Source organism: Portunus trituberculatus, chromosome 2 (assembly GCF_017591435.1).
Source record: "Portunus trituberculatus isolate SZX2019 chromosome 2, ASM1759143v1, whole genome shotgun sequence".
Lineage (NCBI taxonomy): Eukaryota > Metazoa > Arthropoda > Malacostraca > Decapoda > Portunidae > Portunus > Portunus trituberculatus.
Genome location: NC_059256.1, coordinates 1,218,617 through 1,232,690, shown reverse-complemented (window position 1 = coordinate 1,232,690; position 14,074 = coordinate 1,218,617). Strand labels below are relative to the sequence as shown.

Genomic DNA, 14,074 nt, shown 5'->3' with positions numbered 1-14,074 from the left:
ATGAATGCACATGTAGGAATTCTGGAAGAACATGTGAACAGGAATGGTGAGATGCTTGGGGATTTTGTGGATGAAATGGAGTTAGAGAATCTGAATGTAACTTTGGCTGAGACGTGTGACTTGCAGTGCAAGGGAGCAGGAGTCAGCGATAGACTATGTGTTGGTGAATGGAAGAATGCGTGAAATTGTGTCACACATGTGGATAGATGAGGATGGTATGGTGGATATTGTGTCTGATCACAATATGCTGGTTGTGGAGTGCCTGTTGCATGGTAGGAAAGAAGTGAAAGTGGCGAGTAAGAAGAGAAAGTGGAGACTGAGAGATGTAGGGTGGGAAAACTTCCAGGTGGATCTGAGTGCAAGAAGCTGGGATGATGGGGGTGTGCATGCTGTGGAGCACCTGAATGAGAGACTGGTAGAGGATGTGCGGAGTGCTGCAGAGAGCAAGATAGGGTATGTGAGAGTAGGCAAAAGAAAGTCTGTAAACCATGGTGGAATGATGAAATCAGAGAGGCTAGGAAGGTGCAAAAGAGAAGTAGACAATGTAGGTGGCTGAGGAAAAAGAGGCATGAAAGTGATGAGGCAGAGAATGAGTACCAGAATGTATATGAAGCAGCAGAGAATGACAAAGTGAATGATAGTGAAGGCCAAAATGAAGTGTGAAAGAGTGTGGTTGAATCTTTAAGAGAGAAAGGCATGGAAGGTGACCGTGAATGGTACAAGTTCTTGAGAGGTGAGAATATGGCAGACAGTGTTGGAGTGGAGAGTTTGAAGGTGAATGGTGGAGTTGTAACAGAGAAGGAAGGAATGAGAGAGGCAATCAGACAGTTCTGGGAAGAAGTGGGTGGTGTAGGTGAGGTGTTTGGTGCGAGAGAAGGATGTGTGACACTGGAGAGAAAGAATGCAGATGAATTGGATGAAAGGATCAGCAGGGAGGAGGTGGAGAAATGTGTGAAAAGGCAGAAGAATGGGAAGGCAGCAGGGCCGGATGAAATACCATATGAGCTGTATAAGAATGGAGGTGATGTTGTGATTGACAGGATGACTGAGCTTTTTAACCAGGTGTGGGAGGAGGAGAGTGCCAAGAATGTGGAATGAGTGCAGGGTGACTCTGCTGCATAAGGGCGGACACAAGAGTAAGAATGAGTTGAAAAATTACAGGCCGATCGCGTTAGTCAATACAGTAGGCAAAGTGTTCAGTGCGGTGTTGAATGCCAGATTGTGTAAGTGGATTGAAAGAGCTGGAGTATTAGGTGAGGAGCAGAATGGTTTCCGTGCGGACAGGAGAGCTGAGGATAACATGTTTGTGGTGAATGAAATGATTGAGAAAAAAGAGGGATGGAGGTAAATTGTATTTGGGTTTCCTGGATATAGAGAAAGCTTATGATAGGGTGAATAGAGAAATGCTAGGTAGAGTCCTAGAAAAGATTGGGTTGAGTGCCAAGATAGTCAACATAGTGCGTAGCATGTATGTTGATACCAGAGCTAAGTACAGTTTAGGAGATATAGAAACAGACTGGGTGAGGAGTGAGAGAGGAGTTAGGCAAGGATGTATTTTGTCACCAACCCTTTTCAGCCTGTACACAGAGGAGTTAGCAGCAAGAATGAGAAGGATGAATGCAGGAGTGAGTGTGGGGAATGATAAGATAGGTGTGCTTCTTTATGCAGATGACGTAGTGGTTATGAGTGAGTCAGCAGAGGAGCTGCAAAGTCTGCTGGATGTGGTTGATGGGTATGGAAGAGATTTTGGAGTTAGGTTTAGTAGTGAGAAGAGTAAGGTGATGATTGTGAATAGGTCGGAGGATGAATGTAATGCAGCATGGAGGTTGGGAGAGAATGAGTTGAAGCAGGCACAAGAATACAAGTACTTAGGGATGTGGATGAGTCCGAATGGGTGTGAAAAGTCAAAGAATGAAAAATAAGTTTGGTGAACCGGTGGGTGGGTCGTTTAGGAAGCGCGGCAAGGATGAGAGCAAGTAAGTATGACGTGCTGAGAGAAGTGTGGAAGAGTGTGGCTGTCCCCAGTATAATGTATGGTATGGATGTGATTGCATGGAACGAGAGTGAAATTGACAAGTTAGAAGTGGGGCAGTGTAGAGTAGCTAGGCTGGCACTGAATGCACCGAGGTACACGGCAGTAGAAGCCTTAAGAGGGATATGGGATGGAGCTCTTTTAGGAAAGACTTATAAAAGCGACACTTAGGTACAAGATTAGGCTTGAGAGAATGGATGATGCAAGAATAGCAAGGAAGGTGTATCTGTGGAGTGAAAGTGGAAGCAAATGGAAGAAAAGGTGCATGAGAATGACAGAGAGGAATGGTCTACAGGTTGGGTGGGCAGTGAGAATGGCTGGGGTGAATCAGAATGAGCTGGAATGGGTCGTGACAAGAGGAGGCAGAGTGGGAACAGAATGGTATGCGAGGAAGTGGAAGAGTGAGATAGACAGAGATGTGAAGAGTATGGGACTGAATGAATGGAGGAATGGGATGGAACGAAAGACTACTCTGGAATGGTACAAGGTGAAAGAGGCCCCGATGTATGAGAGGTGGTACGATGGAAGCCTGGGTGGTGATCTTCTCTTCAAAGCTAGGGCACAGTGTATGGAAGTGAATGCAAGGAGTTACAGGTGGTCTGAGTCCCGGCATGAGATGATGCAGTGGTGTTGACTGAGTTAGGGCATAATAGGAACGAAAGAGTGGAGAAGACGGGGAGGGAGTGGATGGTGGTGCTGCTGGGACTGAGTAGAGAAACGAATGAAAGGATGATTGAGGCGGTGAAGGAGTTTCTGGAGAGAATGTGGCGTGCCAGATGTACAGAGAGTTAGAGCTAAGGACCCTGTTTCCTTTTTCTTCTTTTTCCTTTTTTTTCTGTATGCCTTTCTTTTGTCGTCCACAGGAGCTGCTGATTCAAAGGCCCGGCTCAGGAGCGATCCCGAGTCACCTGTAGTATCAAGATCAAGGAACGTAACCTGTTCGTTAAGCGGGGTTGCCTGTATTGATAATGCAGGTGAGGTGAGGTGAGGTTAGGTGAGGTTAGATAAAGTTAGATTAGGTAATTTAAGGTAAAGTATGATATTTGTCTCTCAAAGATCATGTAAAGTAGTAGTAGTAGTAGTAGTAGTAGTAGTAGTAGTAGTAGTAGCAGTAGTAGTAGTAGTAGTAGTAGTAGTAGTAGCAATAGTAGTAGTAGTAGCAGTAGTAGCAATAGTAGTAGTAGTAGAAATAAAAGAACAAGAACAGCAATAATGAAGAACAAGCAGTAGCAGTAGCAGTAGTAGTAGCAGTAGTAGTAGTAGCACTCACCCGTATGCTAAGGGAGTACCCGTGGCTGGTCTGCTCGGACATTCGGATGAGGAAAGTGCCTCGCAAGTTCCCCCTGGCCATTAGTAGCTTCTCAGCCTCCTTGCGCGCTATCTTGCCGAAATACCAACTGTGGGGTGAGAGGAGGGGGGGTGAGTAGTGGTAGTAGTAGTAGTAGTAGTAGTAGTAGTAGTAGTAGTAGTAGTAGTAGTAGTAGTAGTAGTAGTAGTAGTAGTTTTGACACAAGACAGGTTAGGGGACACAGGACACATGATACAGGGTGATACTTTTGACACAAGGCAAGTTAGAGGACACAGGACACATGATACAGGGTGATACTTTTGATACAAGGCAAGTTAGAGGGCAAAGGACACATGATACACAGTGATACAGGGTGACACTTACTCCTGACACTCCAGCGATGAGGCCAAGGTGACACAATTCTTAAGGTAAGGTTAGGTTTGATACAGGGCAGGATACACGATACATGATACTTACTCCTGACACTCCAGCGACGAGGCTGAGGCGACATAGTTCTTGGGTATGTATCCTTCTATGAGCCGAGTTAAGTGTCGGGCCAGCCACCAGTCAGCGTCTCTGTGGGTGGGGGTGGACAGTGATACACCCCCCTACTGTGTGTATCCAGGGGTTAACACACACACACACACACACACACACACACACACACACACACAGCTCTGAGTCGTAGTTTTTCCTGTCGTTTTCCCAAGCAAATGAAAAATTACAAGGAAAACCCCTTGCTTTTGAGAGACGGGGGGGGAGCAGCCCTCGGCTCACTCTCTCATGGACACCTCCATTTAAGGGGGCATGACCGGGAGAGACCTATCGCAAGGGGATTTGACACCCCAAGGGATTCAGAGATGGGAACGCCACCCCCACTCCAGCGGCCTGGCTACCCCACATTAGGGCCCACCACAACGACTGTCTTGCAGTTGGCAAAGACGACACTCTCTGCTAAGTGCCCACAGTGGTACAACAACTAGCAAGGCAACAATCACCATCTGCTGCACATTCCGGGGGGGAATTGGGACCTCCTCCACCCATATACCCTCTATCTTAAGGCCACGCACCCATGACGTGTAGCGAGATAGGAACACCACTACCTCACGCATCATGGGCCGCCATCGTGGAAACGCCAACCCAGACTACTGAAAGCCGGAAGTAGTGGGTTGCTACCAGCCACCAGCAAATCTGGGACGACGGCCCCCCGACATACAGGGATAATGGACCTCAGCATGCCGGGAGACACCGGATTAGTGAAGCTGTTAAGAGTATCTGCCTAGGCATACCCCATTGCTGTATGAGTGCCTTACAGAAAGGGACAGTGGATAATTAGCCACAGCCCTTGGCCCTGACACTCTGGGACTGTATTTAGCTGAGCTGCTCTCATTACCAGCGGGAACCACATGGAGGTAACAGCCCCATAACTAAGTCTCGTGGTGCTTTTAACACTAGGTACGGCTGGCTGCAGTAAACCTAGAACACCATGGGAGTCATAGTTACTCCCACTTAACACACACACACACACACACACACACACACACACACACACACAGCTCTGAATACCCCATAAAAACACCCAATATATCCCAAAACATTCTAAACACCCCAAAACACACAAAACATCCCAAATTAAACCCAAAATCCACAAAAACACACTATAAATCACAAAAACACACCATAACACCCCAAAACACACCTAAAACACTAAAACACAAAACACACCTAAAACACCCCAAAATACACCTAAAACAGTCCAAACACACCTAAAACACACAAAACACACTAAAAACACACACAAAACACAAAACACACCAAAACACAAAACACACCTAAAACACCCAAAAACCTAAAACACCTAAAACACCTAAAACACCCCAAAACACACCTTAAACATCCCAAAACACCCCAAAACACACCTAAAACACACCTAAAACACCCCAAAACACACCTAAAACACCCCAAAATACCCTAAATCACCCTAAAACACACCTAAAACACACACACATACTTACGAGTCATTGATAATCTCCATCCGGTCTCCCTTCTCAAATGACAGCTCTCCATTACTCCTCCCCTGGAAAGTGTACATAGCCAGCACAATGCGGCCGCCCCTGGAGGGAGTGGAGGGCGTCCCAGGCTCTGCAGGGCCACAGGCGGACCAGAGGAAGAGGTGGAAGAGGAGGAGGTGGCGTGGAGGTGAAATGGAAGGGGAGAGGGAGGAGGAGGATGGAGTGAATTTGGACCAGAAATGGAGTAAAGAGAGAGAGAGAGAGAGAGAGAGAGAGAGAGAGAGAGAGAGAGAGAGAGAGAGAGAGAGAGAGAGAGAGAGAAATTACATTAGTTCATTTTACAAGATTTTTTTTGTGTATAATATTGTCAAAAATTCATCTTTCTTGCGTATAAAAAGGAGAAAAACTGCTACTATTACTACTACTACTACTACTACTACTACTACTACTACTACTACTACTACAACTAAAGCAATTTTCAGAAGGGTTAAAACATCTGGGGTCGTCACTGAACACCAAAATAATCACTGCAAGAAATATCCTTCAAAAATTTACTATTAATTTCCATCAATGGGCGACTGAAATATAAAGAAAACAGGCCCACTCGGTAGCCAGTCCCCCTACAGAGCTGGGAGTGTGCCAAAGGAGAGGGGGTAATGTCCTGGGAAGTGTGAATGAATGAAATGAAGCGTTTTAAAGAGGTGTTTGTCAGTGTTTGGTGAAAATCTGTCTGTTTGAATACTACTACTACTACTACTACTACTATTACTACAACAACTACTACTACTATTATTCTCAACCTCTCACCACTACACCACCACACCACCACCAGCACCACTATTAGTACCACTATTATTACTGTTACTACTACTACTATTACTACTATTAATACTACTATCACCACCACTACTACTACTACTAACCCATTTTTACTACTACTACTACTACTACTATCACCACCATCACCACCACCACCACCACTACCACTACTACCCACCTTGCAGTGCGGGGGACCAACGCTGGGAGTACCGCACTGCACCACATTCACCACCACACCACCACCACCACCACCACCACCACAAGCAAGGCAGGCCACACAAACACACAAACGGAAAAAAAAACGAAAAAAACGCAACATAAATAAATAAAACAAGGGTCGACATTCGCACAATCGGACATTGGGCTTTTCAAATGGGGTGTGTTTGGATGGGACAAATTAAAACACTAGGGAATATTTAGACTAAAAAAACACATGAAACAAAACATAAATTGATTTAAAACACCAAATAAAACACCAGAAAATAATTTAGACTAATAAAACACATAAAATATATATTGTATTAACCCTTAAACAGCAACAAGTTAGTGAGTTGCCATCTTTCTGGCACGCGTGGCTCCAAGGATATGTGGGTGTGAGTGGAGTGTGTGTTGGTGGTCAGGTGTAGAGGAGGACACCCGGACTCCTCGCTGGCACTGCTCTTTGCTTCCTAAGTAAAGGCTGTGATGCCGGGTGGACCCACACAGTCTGTTTGTGCAATACTGACTCAACACACACAGGGGGAAACATTGTGTACAGGCCGGTATGTGTGATGTACGGGGCCTCAGTACTTCTAACTCAGGCTAAATATGTTGTCTGGGATGTGATAAGAGTCCTGGTACAGTTGTTCTCTGGTTGTACATGTGTGTAATGGTTAGTACTTGTGTTTCTTGTGGCTTGTTTGATTAGTAAATTTGACATGTGGCATCCCTGTGGACTGTGTAATGACAAACACACACCCTGTTGCCTCACCAAACTGTACACTTCACTGGTGCAATAACAGTCACTGAAGCCTGTGAGTCAGTCACAGCTGACAGTAACAGCTGTGAGTCAGTCACAGCTGACAGTAACAGTCACTGAAGCCTGTGAGTCAGTCACAGCTGACAGTAACAGTCACTGAAGCCTGTGAGTCAGTCACAGCTGACAGTAACAGTCACTGAAGCCTGTGAGTCAGTCACAGCTGACAGTAACAGTCACTGAAGCCTGTGAGTCAGTCACAGCTGACAGTAACAGTCACTGAAGCCTGTGAGTCAGTCACAGCTGACAGTAACAGTCACTGAAGCCTGTGAGTCAGTCACAGCTGACTAAGTTATTTATAGAAAACCACATCATCAGGAATGGCGGCACCTTCTTTTGTTGTGAGCGCGTGCACAATTGTGATGGAGAGCAAACAATGTATGGACAATGGTGCAACAATGTGTTGGTAATGTGTTGAACCAAAAGTTAGGACAAACCAGGTTGTGGGTGAGCTGGTTGGCTTCATTTGTTTATTTGTCAAAATGACAGACAACAATTCTTCATTTTCACTGGGTCAGACAACCACCAGGTGAGGGCACCACCAGATGAGACCACCACCAGGTGAGGGCACCACCAGGTGAGGGCACCACCATTGTGAAGCAAGTTAGGAGTGACACAGTTCCTTACAGCCACCAACCATTTTACTGACACAATGTTCAATTTTTCTCACTTTTCTTTCCAAACAATCTATATTTATCCACTCTATGGCAGAGTCACTGGTTTATCAATATCTTTTTTCAAGTAAATCATGAAAATTCAATATGAACCTAACTGTCAGTTTTACTTTGATCGCTGTACAAGACGCTTTGTTTGTCAACTCTGCTCCGGTGTGACTCAATAAAGATGGTCCAAGTATTGTGTTGTTCAGTAGTTTGTCAGTGGCTCCAAACAGAGTGAGGACACAGGTAGTGGGTAGTGGGAGTCAAACTGGCTGTTTCTGTTTAAGGGTTAACACTTCATAAAATATTCTAGTCTACCAAAACACATCAATGAAATATATATGGATTTAAAACACTCCAGGGGAATTTAAAACAAAAAAACACACAATAAAACACAAACTAAATATATATTAATCTAAAACACCAAAAGGAAAATTAAACAAACAAAAAAAAAACAGTCAAAACAAACGTATGCTAATAAAACACAAAAAAAAATTATTTTAAAACACCCCAAAAAATCATAAATTGAAAAAAATGAATTAAAATGACAACTGAATATTAAAACACACACACACACAGACAGACAGACGGACAAACATACAAACGGACACATACCTGACTCTTTCCTCATCCGCATGTGTCCACCGTGTTGATTCCAGCCGTGTGTGGGAAGACCTGCCAACAAACAAACACAAACGTACAAACAAATGCTACATAACCACACACACACACACACACACACACACAGAGAGATGGATAAGATAGATAGATGCGGGGTGTGGCCCAATCACTAACTACACCATTGCGAACCATGAGACCATGCTAGATATTAGATAAAAGGCTGCTGAATTCGTCTATATATTCAAATAAGGTTAAAGTTCTATAGGTAATGAGTAAAATGCATATAAGTGACACATTACACCCAGTCAGTAGAATTAAGTAACAGTGACCCAGCACACTCAGCCCATCCTCCTAAGAAACACTAGATAATAAGGGGCTGTGGAGTGTGGCCAAAATCATGTATAGGAGGCTGCGGGGTGTGGCCAAGATCGTGTATAGGGGGCTGTGGGGTGTGGCCAAGATCATGTATAGGGGGCTGCGGGGTGTGGCCAAAATGTGGTAGGGGCTGATGTGATATGTGTATAGGGGCTGGGTGTGGCCAAGATCGTGTATAGGGGCTGTGGGTGTGGCCAAGATGTGTATAGGGGCTGCGGGGTGTGGCCAAGATCGTGTATAGGGGCTGAGGGTGTGGTCAAAATATGGGGCTGTGGGGTGTGGCCAAGATCGTGTATAGGGGGCTGCGGAGTGTGGCCAAGATCGTGTATAGGGGGCCGTGGTGTGTGGCCAAGATCGTGTATAGGGGGCTGCGGCGTGTGGCCAAGATCGTGTATAGGGGGCTGCGGGGTGTAGCCAAAATTGTGTATAGAGGGCTGCGGGGTGTAGCCAAAATCATGTATAGGGGGCTGCGGGGTGTGGCCAAGATTGTGTATAGGGGGCTGTGGGGTGTGGGCAAGATCGTGTATAGGGGGCTGTGGGTGTGGTCAAAATCGTGTATAGGGGGCTGTGGTGTGTGGCCAAGATCATGTACATATAGGGAAATCCATCGCCCAAATTCAATTAATTATAATATTTTTTCGGCTGCGTATTAACAAAAATGCATAAATTAAACACATGTAAATCAAGAGTTACCTGTACTACTACTACTACTACTACTACTACCACCACTACTATTATTACTACCACAAATCTAAGCCTTACAAAATTACTACTACTACTATCACAACCCCCCCACCACTACCACTACTAATACTACTATTACCACTACTACTACTACTACTACTACTACTACCACCACCACCACCAACACCACCACCACTACTATTACTACTATCACCACCACCACCACTGACCTTGGCCTGAGTTGGACCTGATAACGTCAACGCCATGCTGTTGTGAGTTATAGGCGGGGCGGGACCCTCTGGCCGGCTCAGGGTAGTAGCGGGGGTTTGGTCCACCCCCTCCCCCACCGTGAGGCGGCGTCATGGCAGCCCCGTCAGCCTTACCTGCAAACGCACACACACACACACAGACACATGAAAGACATTATTCATTTATTTAATTTATTTATTATAGAATTATTATAGAATTGGAGATTAATAGATAGAGAGTAACCTAACTTAACCTGACAGTGCCACAGTGCTGACCCAAACACCACTCTTATTGTCAACACACTCAATTATCAGACTTACAAATAAATAGATATACACTAACTTAACCTAACCTAACCTAACCTAAGAGTGCCAGTGCCAGCCCAAACATCACTATCACCACATCAACACATTCAAATTTTTCCAACACAATATTTACAAACCCTTACACTGAATTCTCCACATTATAAAACCTCAACCTTCCTTCACTCTGGCACTGTAACCCTCCACGTGACTGTTTGGCCCCTCCACCACCACATTAGGAGGTTGCCAGCCATGCAGACCAATGTTATAATGGACTAGATAATAAACACACACTATTCTGCCCTTCCCTGCCCTAACCTAACATAATCTTGTTTTCTATCCTAACAAAACCTAACCTAATCTAATCTAACCAAACCTAACCATAACCTAACCCAACCCAACCTAACCTAATCTAACCTAACCCAACCTAACCTCCCCTGCCTTAACCTAATATAATCTTGTCTTTTAACCTTAACAAAACCTAACCTAACCTAACCCTGCCCTGCCCTAAGTTGCCAGTGCCAGGAGGGTGCCGCTGCCTTACCAAAGTCCATGAAGGGCTGGTGGGGCGGGGGGGGCTGCCCCTTCTTCGGACAACAGAGATTCTGGCCCATCGTGGCAGCAGCAGCTCTCTTGCCCCCCCTCCTCCTCCTCCTCCTCCCCCGCTCCTCAGGCACCTGCACACACACACACACACACACATACACACATTATTATTATTTTTATTTACAGACATACTAATATTAGTTTTGCTTACACACACACACACACACACACACACACACACACACACACACACACACACACACACACACACACACACACACACACACACAATACAAAACACACTCAAAAGACACCCCAAACACTCAAAAATATACCAAAATATACTCAAAAGACACCCAAAACACACAAACAAATCACCCCTAAACACCCCTTAAAACAATCAAAAATATGCTCAAAACACACAGAAACACACACACACACACACACACACACACACACACACACACACACACACACACACACACACACACCGCGTAGTGTAGTGGTTAGCACGCCGACTCACAATTGAGAGGGCCGGGTTCGAGTCCCGGTAAGCGGCGAGGCAAATGGGCAAGCCTCTTAATGTGTGGAGTGTGTTCACCTAGCAGTAAATAGGTACGGGGTGTAACTGGAGGGGTTGTGGCCTCGCTGTCCCGGTGTGTGGAGTGTGTTGTGGTGTGTTAATGTGTAGGGTGTGTTGAGGCAGCAGTAAATAGGTAAGGGGTGTAACTGGAGGGGTTGTGGCCTTGCTGTCCCAGTGTGTGGAGTGTGTTGTGGTGTGTTAATGTGTAGGGTGTGTTGAGGCAGCAGTAAATAGGTACGGGGTGTAACTGGAGGGGTTGTGGCCTCGCTGTCCCAGTGTGTGGAGTGTGTTGTGGTGTGTTAATGTGTAGGGTGTGTTGAGGCAGCAGTAAATAGGTACGGGGTGTAACAGGAGGGGTTGTGGCCTCGCTGTCCCGGTGTGTGGAGTGTGTTGTGGTGTGTTAATGTGTAGGGTGTGTTGAGGCAGCAGTAAATAGGTGGAGGGTTGTGGCCTCGCTGCGGGATGTAACTGGAGGGGTTGTGGCCTCGCTGTCCTGGTGTGTGGAGTGTGTTGTGGTCTCAGTCCTACCCGAAGATCGGTCTATGAGCTCTGAGCTCACTCCGTAATGGGGAAGACTGGCCGGGTGACCAGCAGGCGACCGAGGTGAATTACACACACACACACACAGAAGACCTAGTGCTGTTGACGGAAGAAGATGGAAAGACAAGAGGACATGGAAAGAAGATCAGGATGAAGCAGTGTGTGAAGGATGTTGGAAAATACAGTTTTCCACACAGAACGCTGGAAAAATGGAATGCATTGGATAATGGAATTGTTGCAGCACATAGTGTGCAGAACTTTAAAGAAAAACTAGATAAATGGAGATATGGAGACAGGACACCATGAGCCCCACTCGATCCCTGTACATACAACTAGGTAAATACACACACACACACACACACACACACACACACACACACACACACTCACCAGGACCCAGAACACAGCAGAGCCTCACAGCAACACAGTGTTTCAGTCGACCCATCTTAACTGTAACACATAAATAAATCAGTCACAGAGAGAGAGAGAGAGAGAGAGAGAGAGAGAGAGAGAGAGAGAGAGAGAGAGAGAGAGAGAGAGGCTGGTCTTTTCAAACACTTTTGTGCTTCACCTCCATTATATCAAAAGGCTTTATTTAAATTGCCATGAATTTTTAAGGGTGTTTTTAAGGTTCTAGAGGCAGAGTGACAAGATTTCTCCATTACTATCTGGACAAACTCTTAAAAGCCCTGCCAATCATCTCTGTGGCCTTGGCAAACAGTCATAGTGAGAGAACAAGTCATTTTTAGCAATGTTTTTACAGTTCTAGAGGCAGAGTGACAAGATTTCTACATTATTAACTGGAGAAACACTCTTTTAAAAGGCTCTAGTTGAAGTAATAAGGGTTTTTAAGGGTGTTTTAATAGTTCTAGAGGCAAAGTGAGAAGATTTCTACATTATTAACTGGAGAAACACTCTTTTAAAAGGCTCTAGTTGAACTAATAAGAGTTTTCAAGGATGGTTTTACAGTTCTAGAGGCAGAGTGACAAGATTTCTGCATTATTAACTAGAGAAAAACTCTTGAAAACCCCGCCAGTCATCTCTGTGGTCTTGGAAAACAGTCATGGAGAGAAAATAAAACATTTTAAGAGTATGGAACAGAGAGAGAGAGAGAGAGAGAGAGAGAGAGAGAGAGAGAGAGAGAGAGAGAGCACAATATTCATAATAGCAACATTTCTACACCAGTTCTTAATACACAACTTCAAAAAGACAATATCAGATCAATAAATTGCCACAAAATTACAACAATGTAATCGCTCGGTAATAAAAAACATTATTTAGAAAGCCAGGTCACTCACACCATGACCTGACCTCACCAAGCATAACTGACCCTATACTAACATTCCCTGACCTTAAATGATTGACCTAGCTTTCCTATGTGACCCAAAACACACGCCCCACTTGACCTCACCTCCCCTGAGTCACCCCCTCCTAACTGACTCACCCCTGACTCACGTTGACCCACCCTCAGCCCCTCCAGAGACCCATGATCCCCCCACCACGCCCGTGACCTGACCACGTGACCCCAAACACGCCCACTTCTTCACTCCCTTCCACTACCCGAGGCAAAAGTGACCCATTTCTGACTCAGCCCACTAATTCATTCATTTTGCCGCACTGGGGCTTCCTGGTGACCCACGCCCTAGATACACCAGTGCCTAGGGCGCGGGCGGACACCCCTGCACGCCCATCCCACCCACGCCCACGCCCACGCCGGGAAACTCATCAAATACATCAAAAGCTTTAGCATTCGATTGATGAGAAGAGAGGCGGCGGGGTAGTCGTGAGGTAATATTTCGCCTATTTTTCCCTTATTTCACCCATTAGCGGGGTCTATTTGTGCGTGGGCGTGGGTGAGGGGTGCGCGGAGAGGCTCACCTGTAGTATTGTGTGGTGAGAGGGCGTGGTGAGTCGCTAGGGGCAAAAAGGATAACAGGCACAGAGCACAGACTAGTGTTTACAGATCCGCCATCGCATTGCTAGTCTGAGAGCCTTTCAGTTTGGTCTCCCTTCCTCTCCCTCCCTCTCTCTCCCTCTCCCACACCCTCCATGGCAGACTCGTTCACCCCGCCACCTTCAATTTCCTCCCACAGCTCTGACTTGGCGATAATATTCACTGGGTAGCGCTAGGGAAGGGAAATAATCGCTTAAATATATCTAGGGTGAGGGACGTTTAGCGGGAACAATATGGAAGTTAGCGGGAGATGGGGATTTACTTTAATTTGCTCCCTAAATACAGAATGGGAGATTATTTTGTTAGTTTAGCGCTGGGGAAATGGAAATAATCGATCATTTATACCTGAAGAGGAGGTAATATTCTTAGTTTATCGCTGAGAAATGGAAATAATC

General features: G+C 45.6%; 1 protein-coding gene across 1 annotated transcript in view; it reads right to left on the bottom strand.

Moving 5' to 3' along the window:
• Positions 1 to 13,739, bottom strand: part of LOC123501238 (tyrosine-protein kinase Src64B-like) — a 31,088-nt gene extending 17,349 nt beyond the window's left edge. The window contains 11 exon segments of the mRNA XM_045249960.1: positions 318 to 434; positions 998 to 1,050; positions 3,261 to 3,429; positions 3,798 to 3,896; positions 5,336 to 5,462; positions 6,330 to 6,365; positions 8,441 to 8,500; positions 9,736 to 9,888; positions 10,601 to 10,733; positions 12,116 to 12,175; positions 13,604 to 13,739. Coding sequence (XP_045105895.1) covers positions 318 to 434; positions 998 to 1,050; positions 3,261 to 3,429; positions 3,798 to 3,896; positions 5,336 to 5,462; positions 6,330 to 6,365; positions 8,441 to 8,500; positions 9,736 to 9,888; positions 10,601 to 10,670 — 884 coding nt within the window. The 5' untranslated portion in view covers positions 10,671 to 10,733; positions 12,116 to 12,175; positions 13,604 to 13,739.
• Between the last annotated feature and the right edge of the window lie 335 nt (positions 13,740 to 14,074).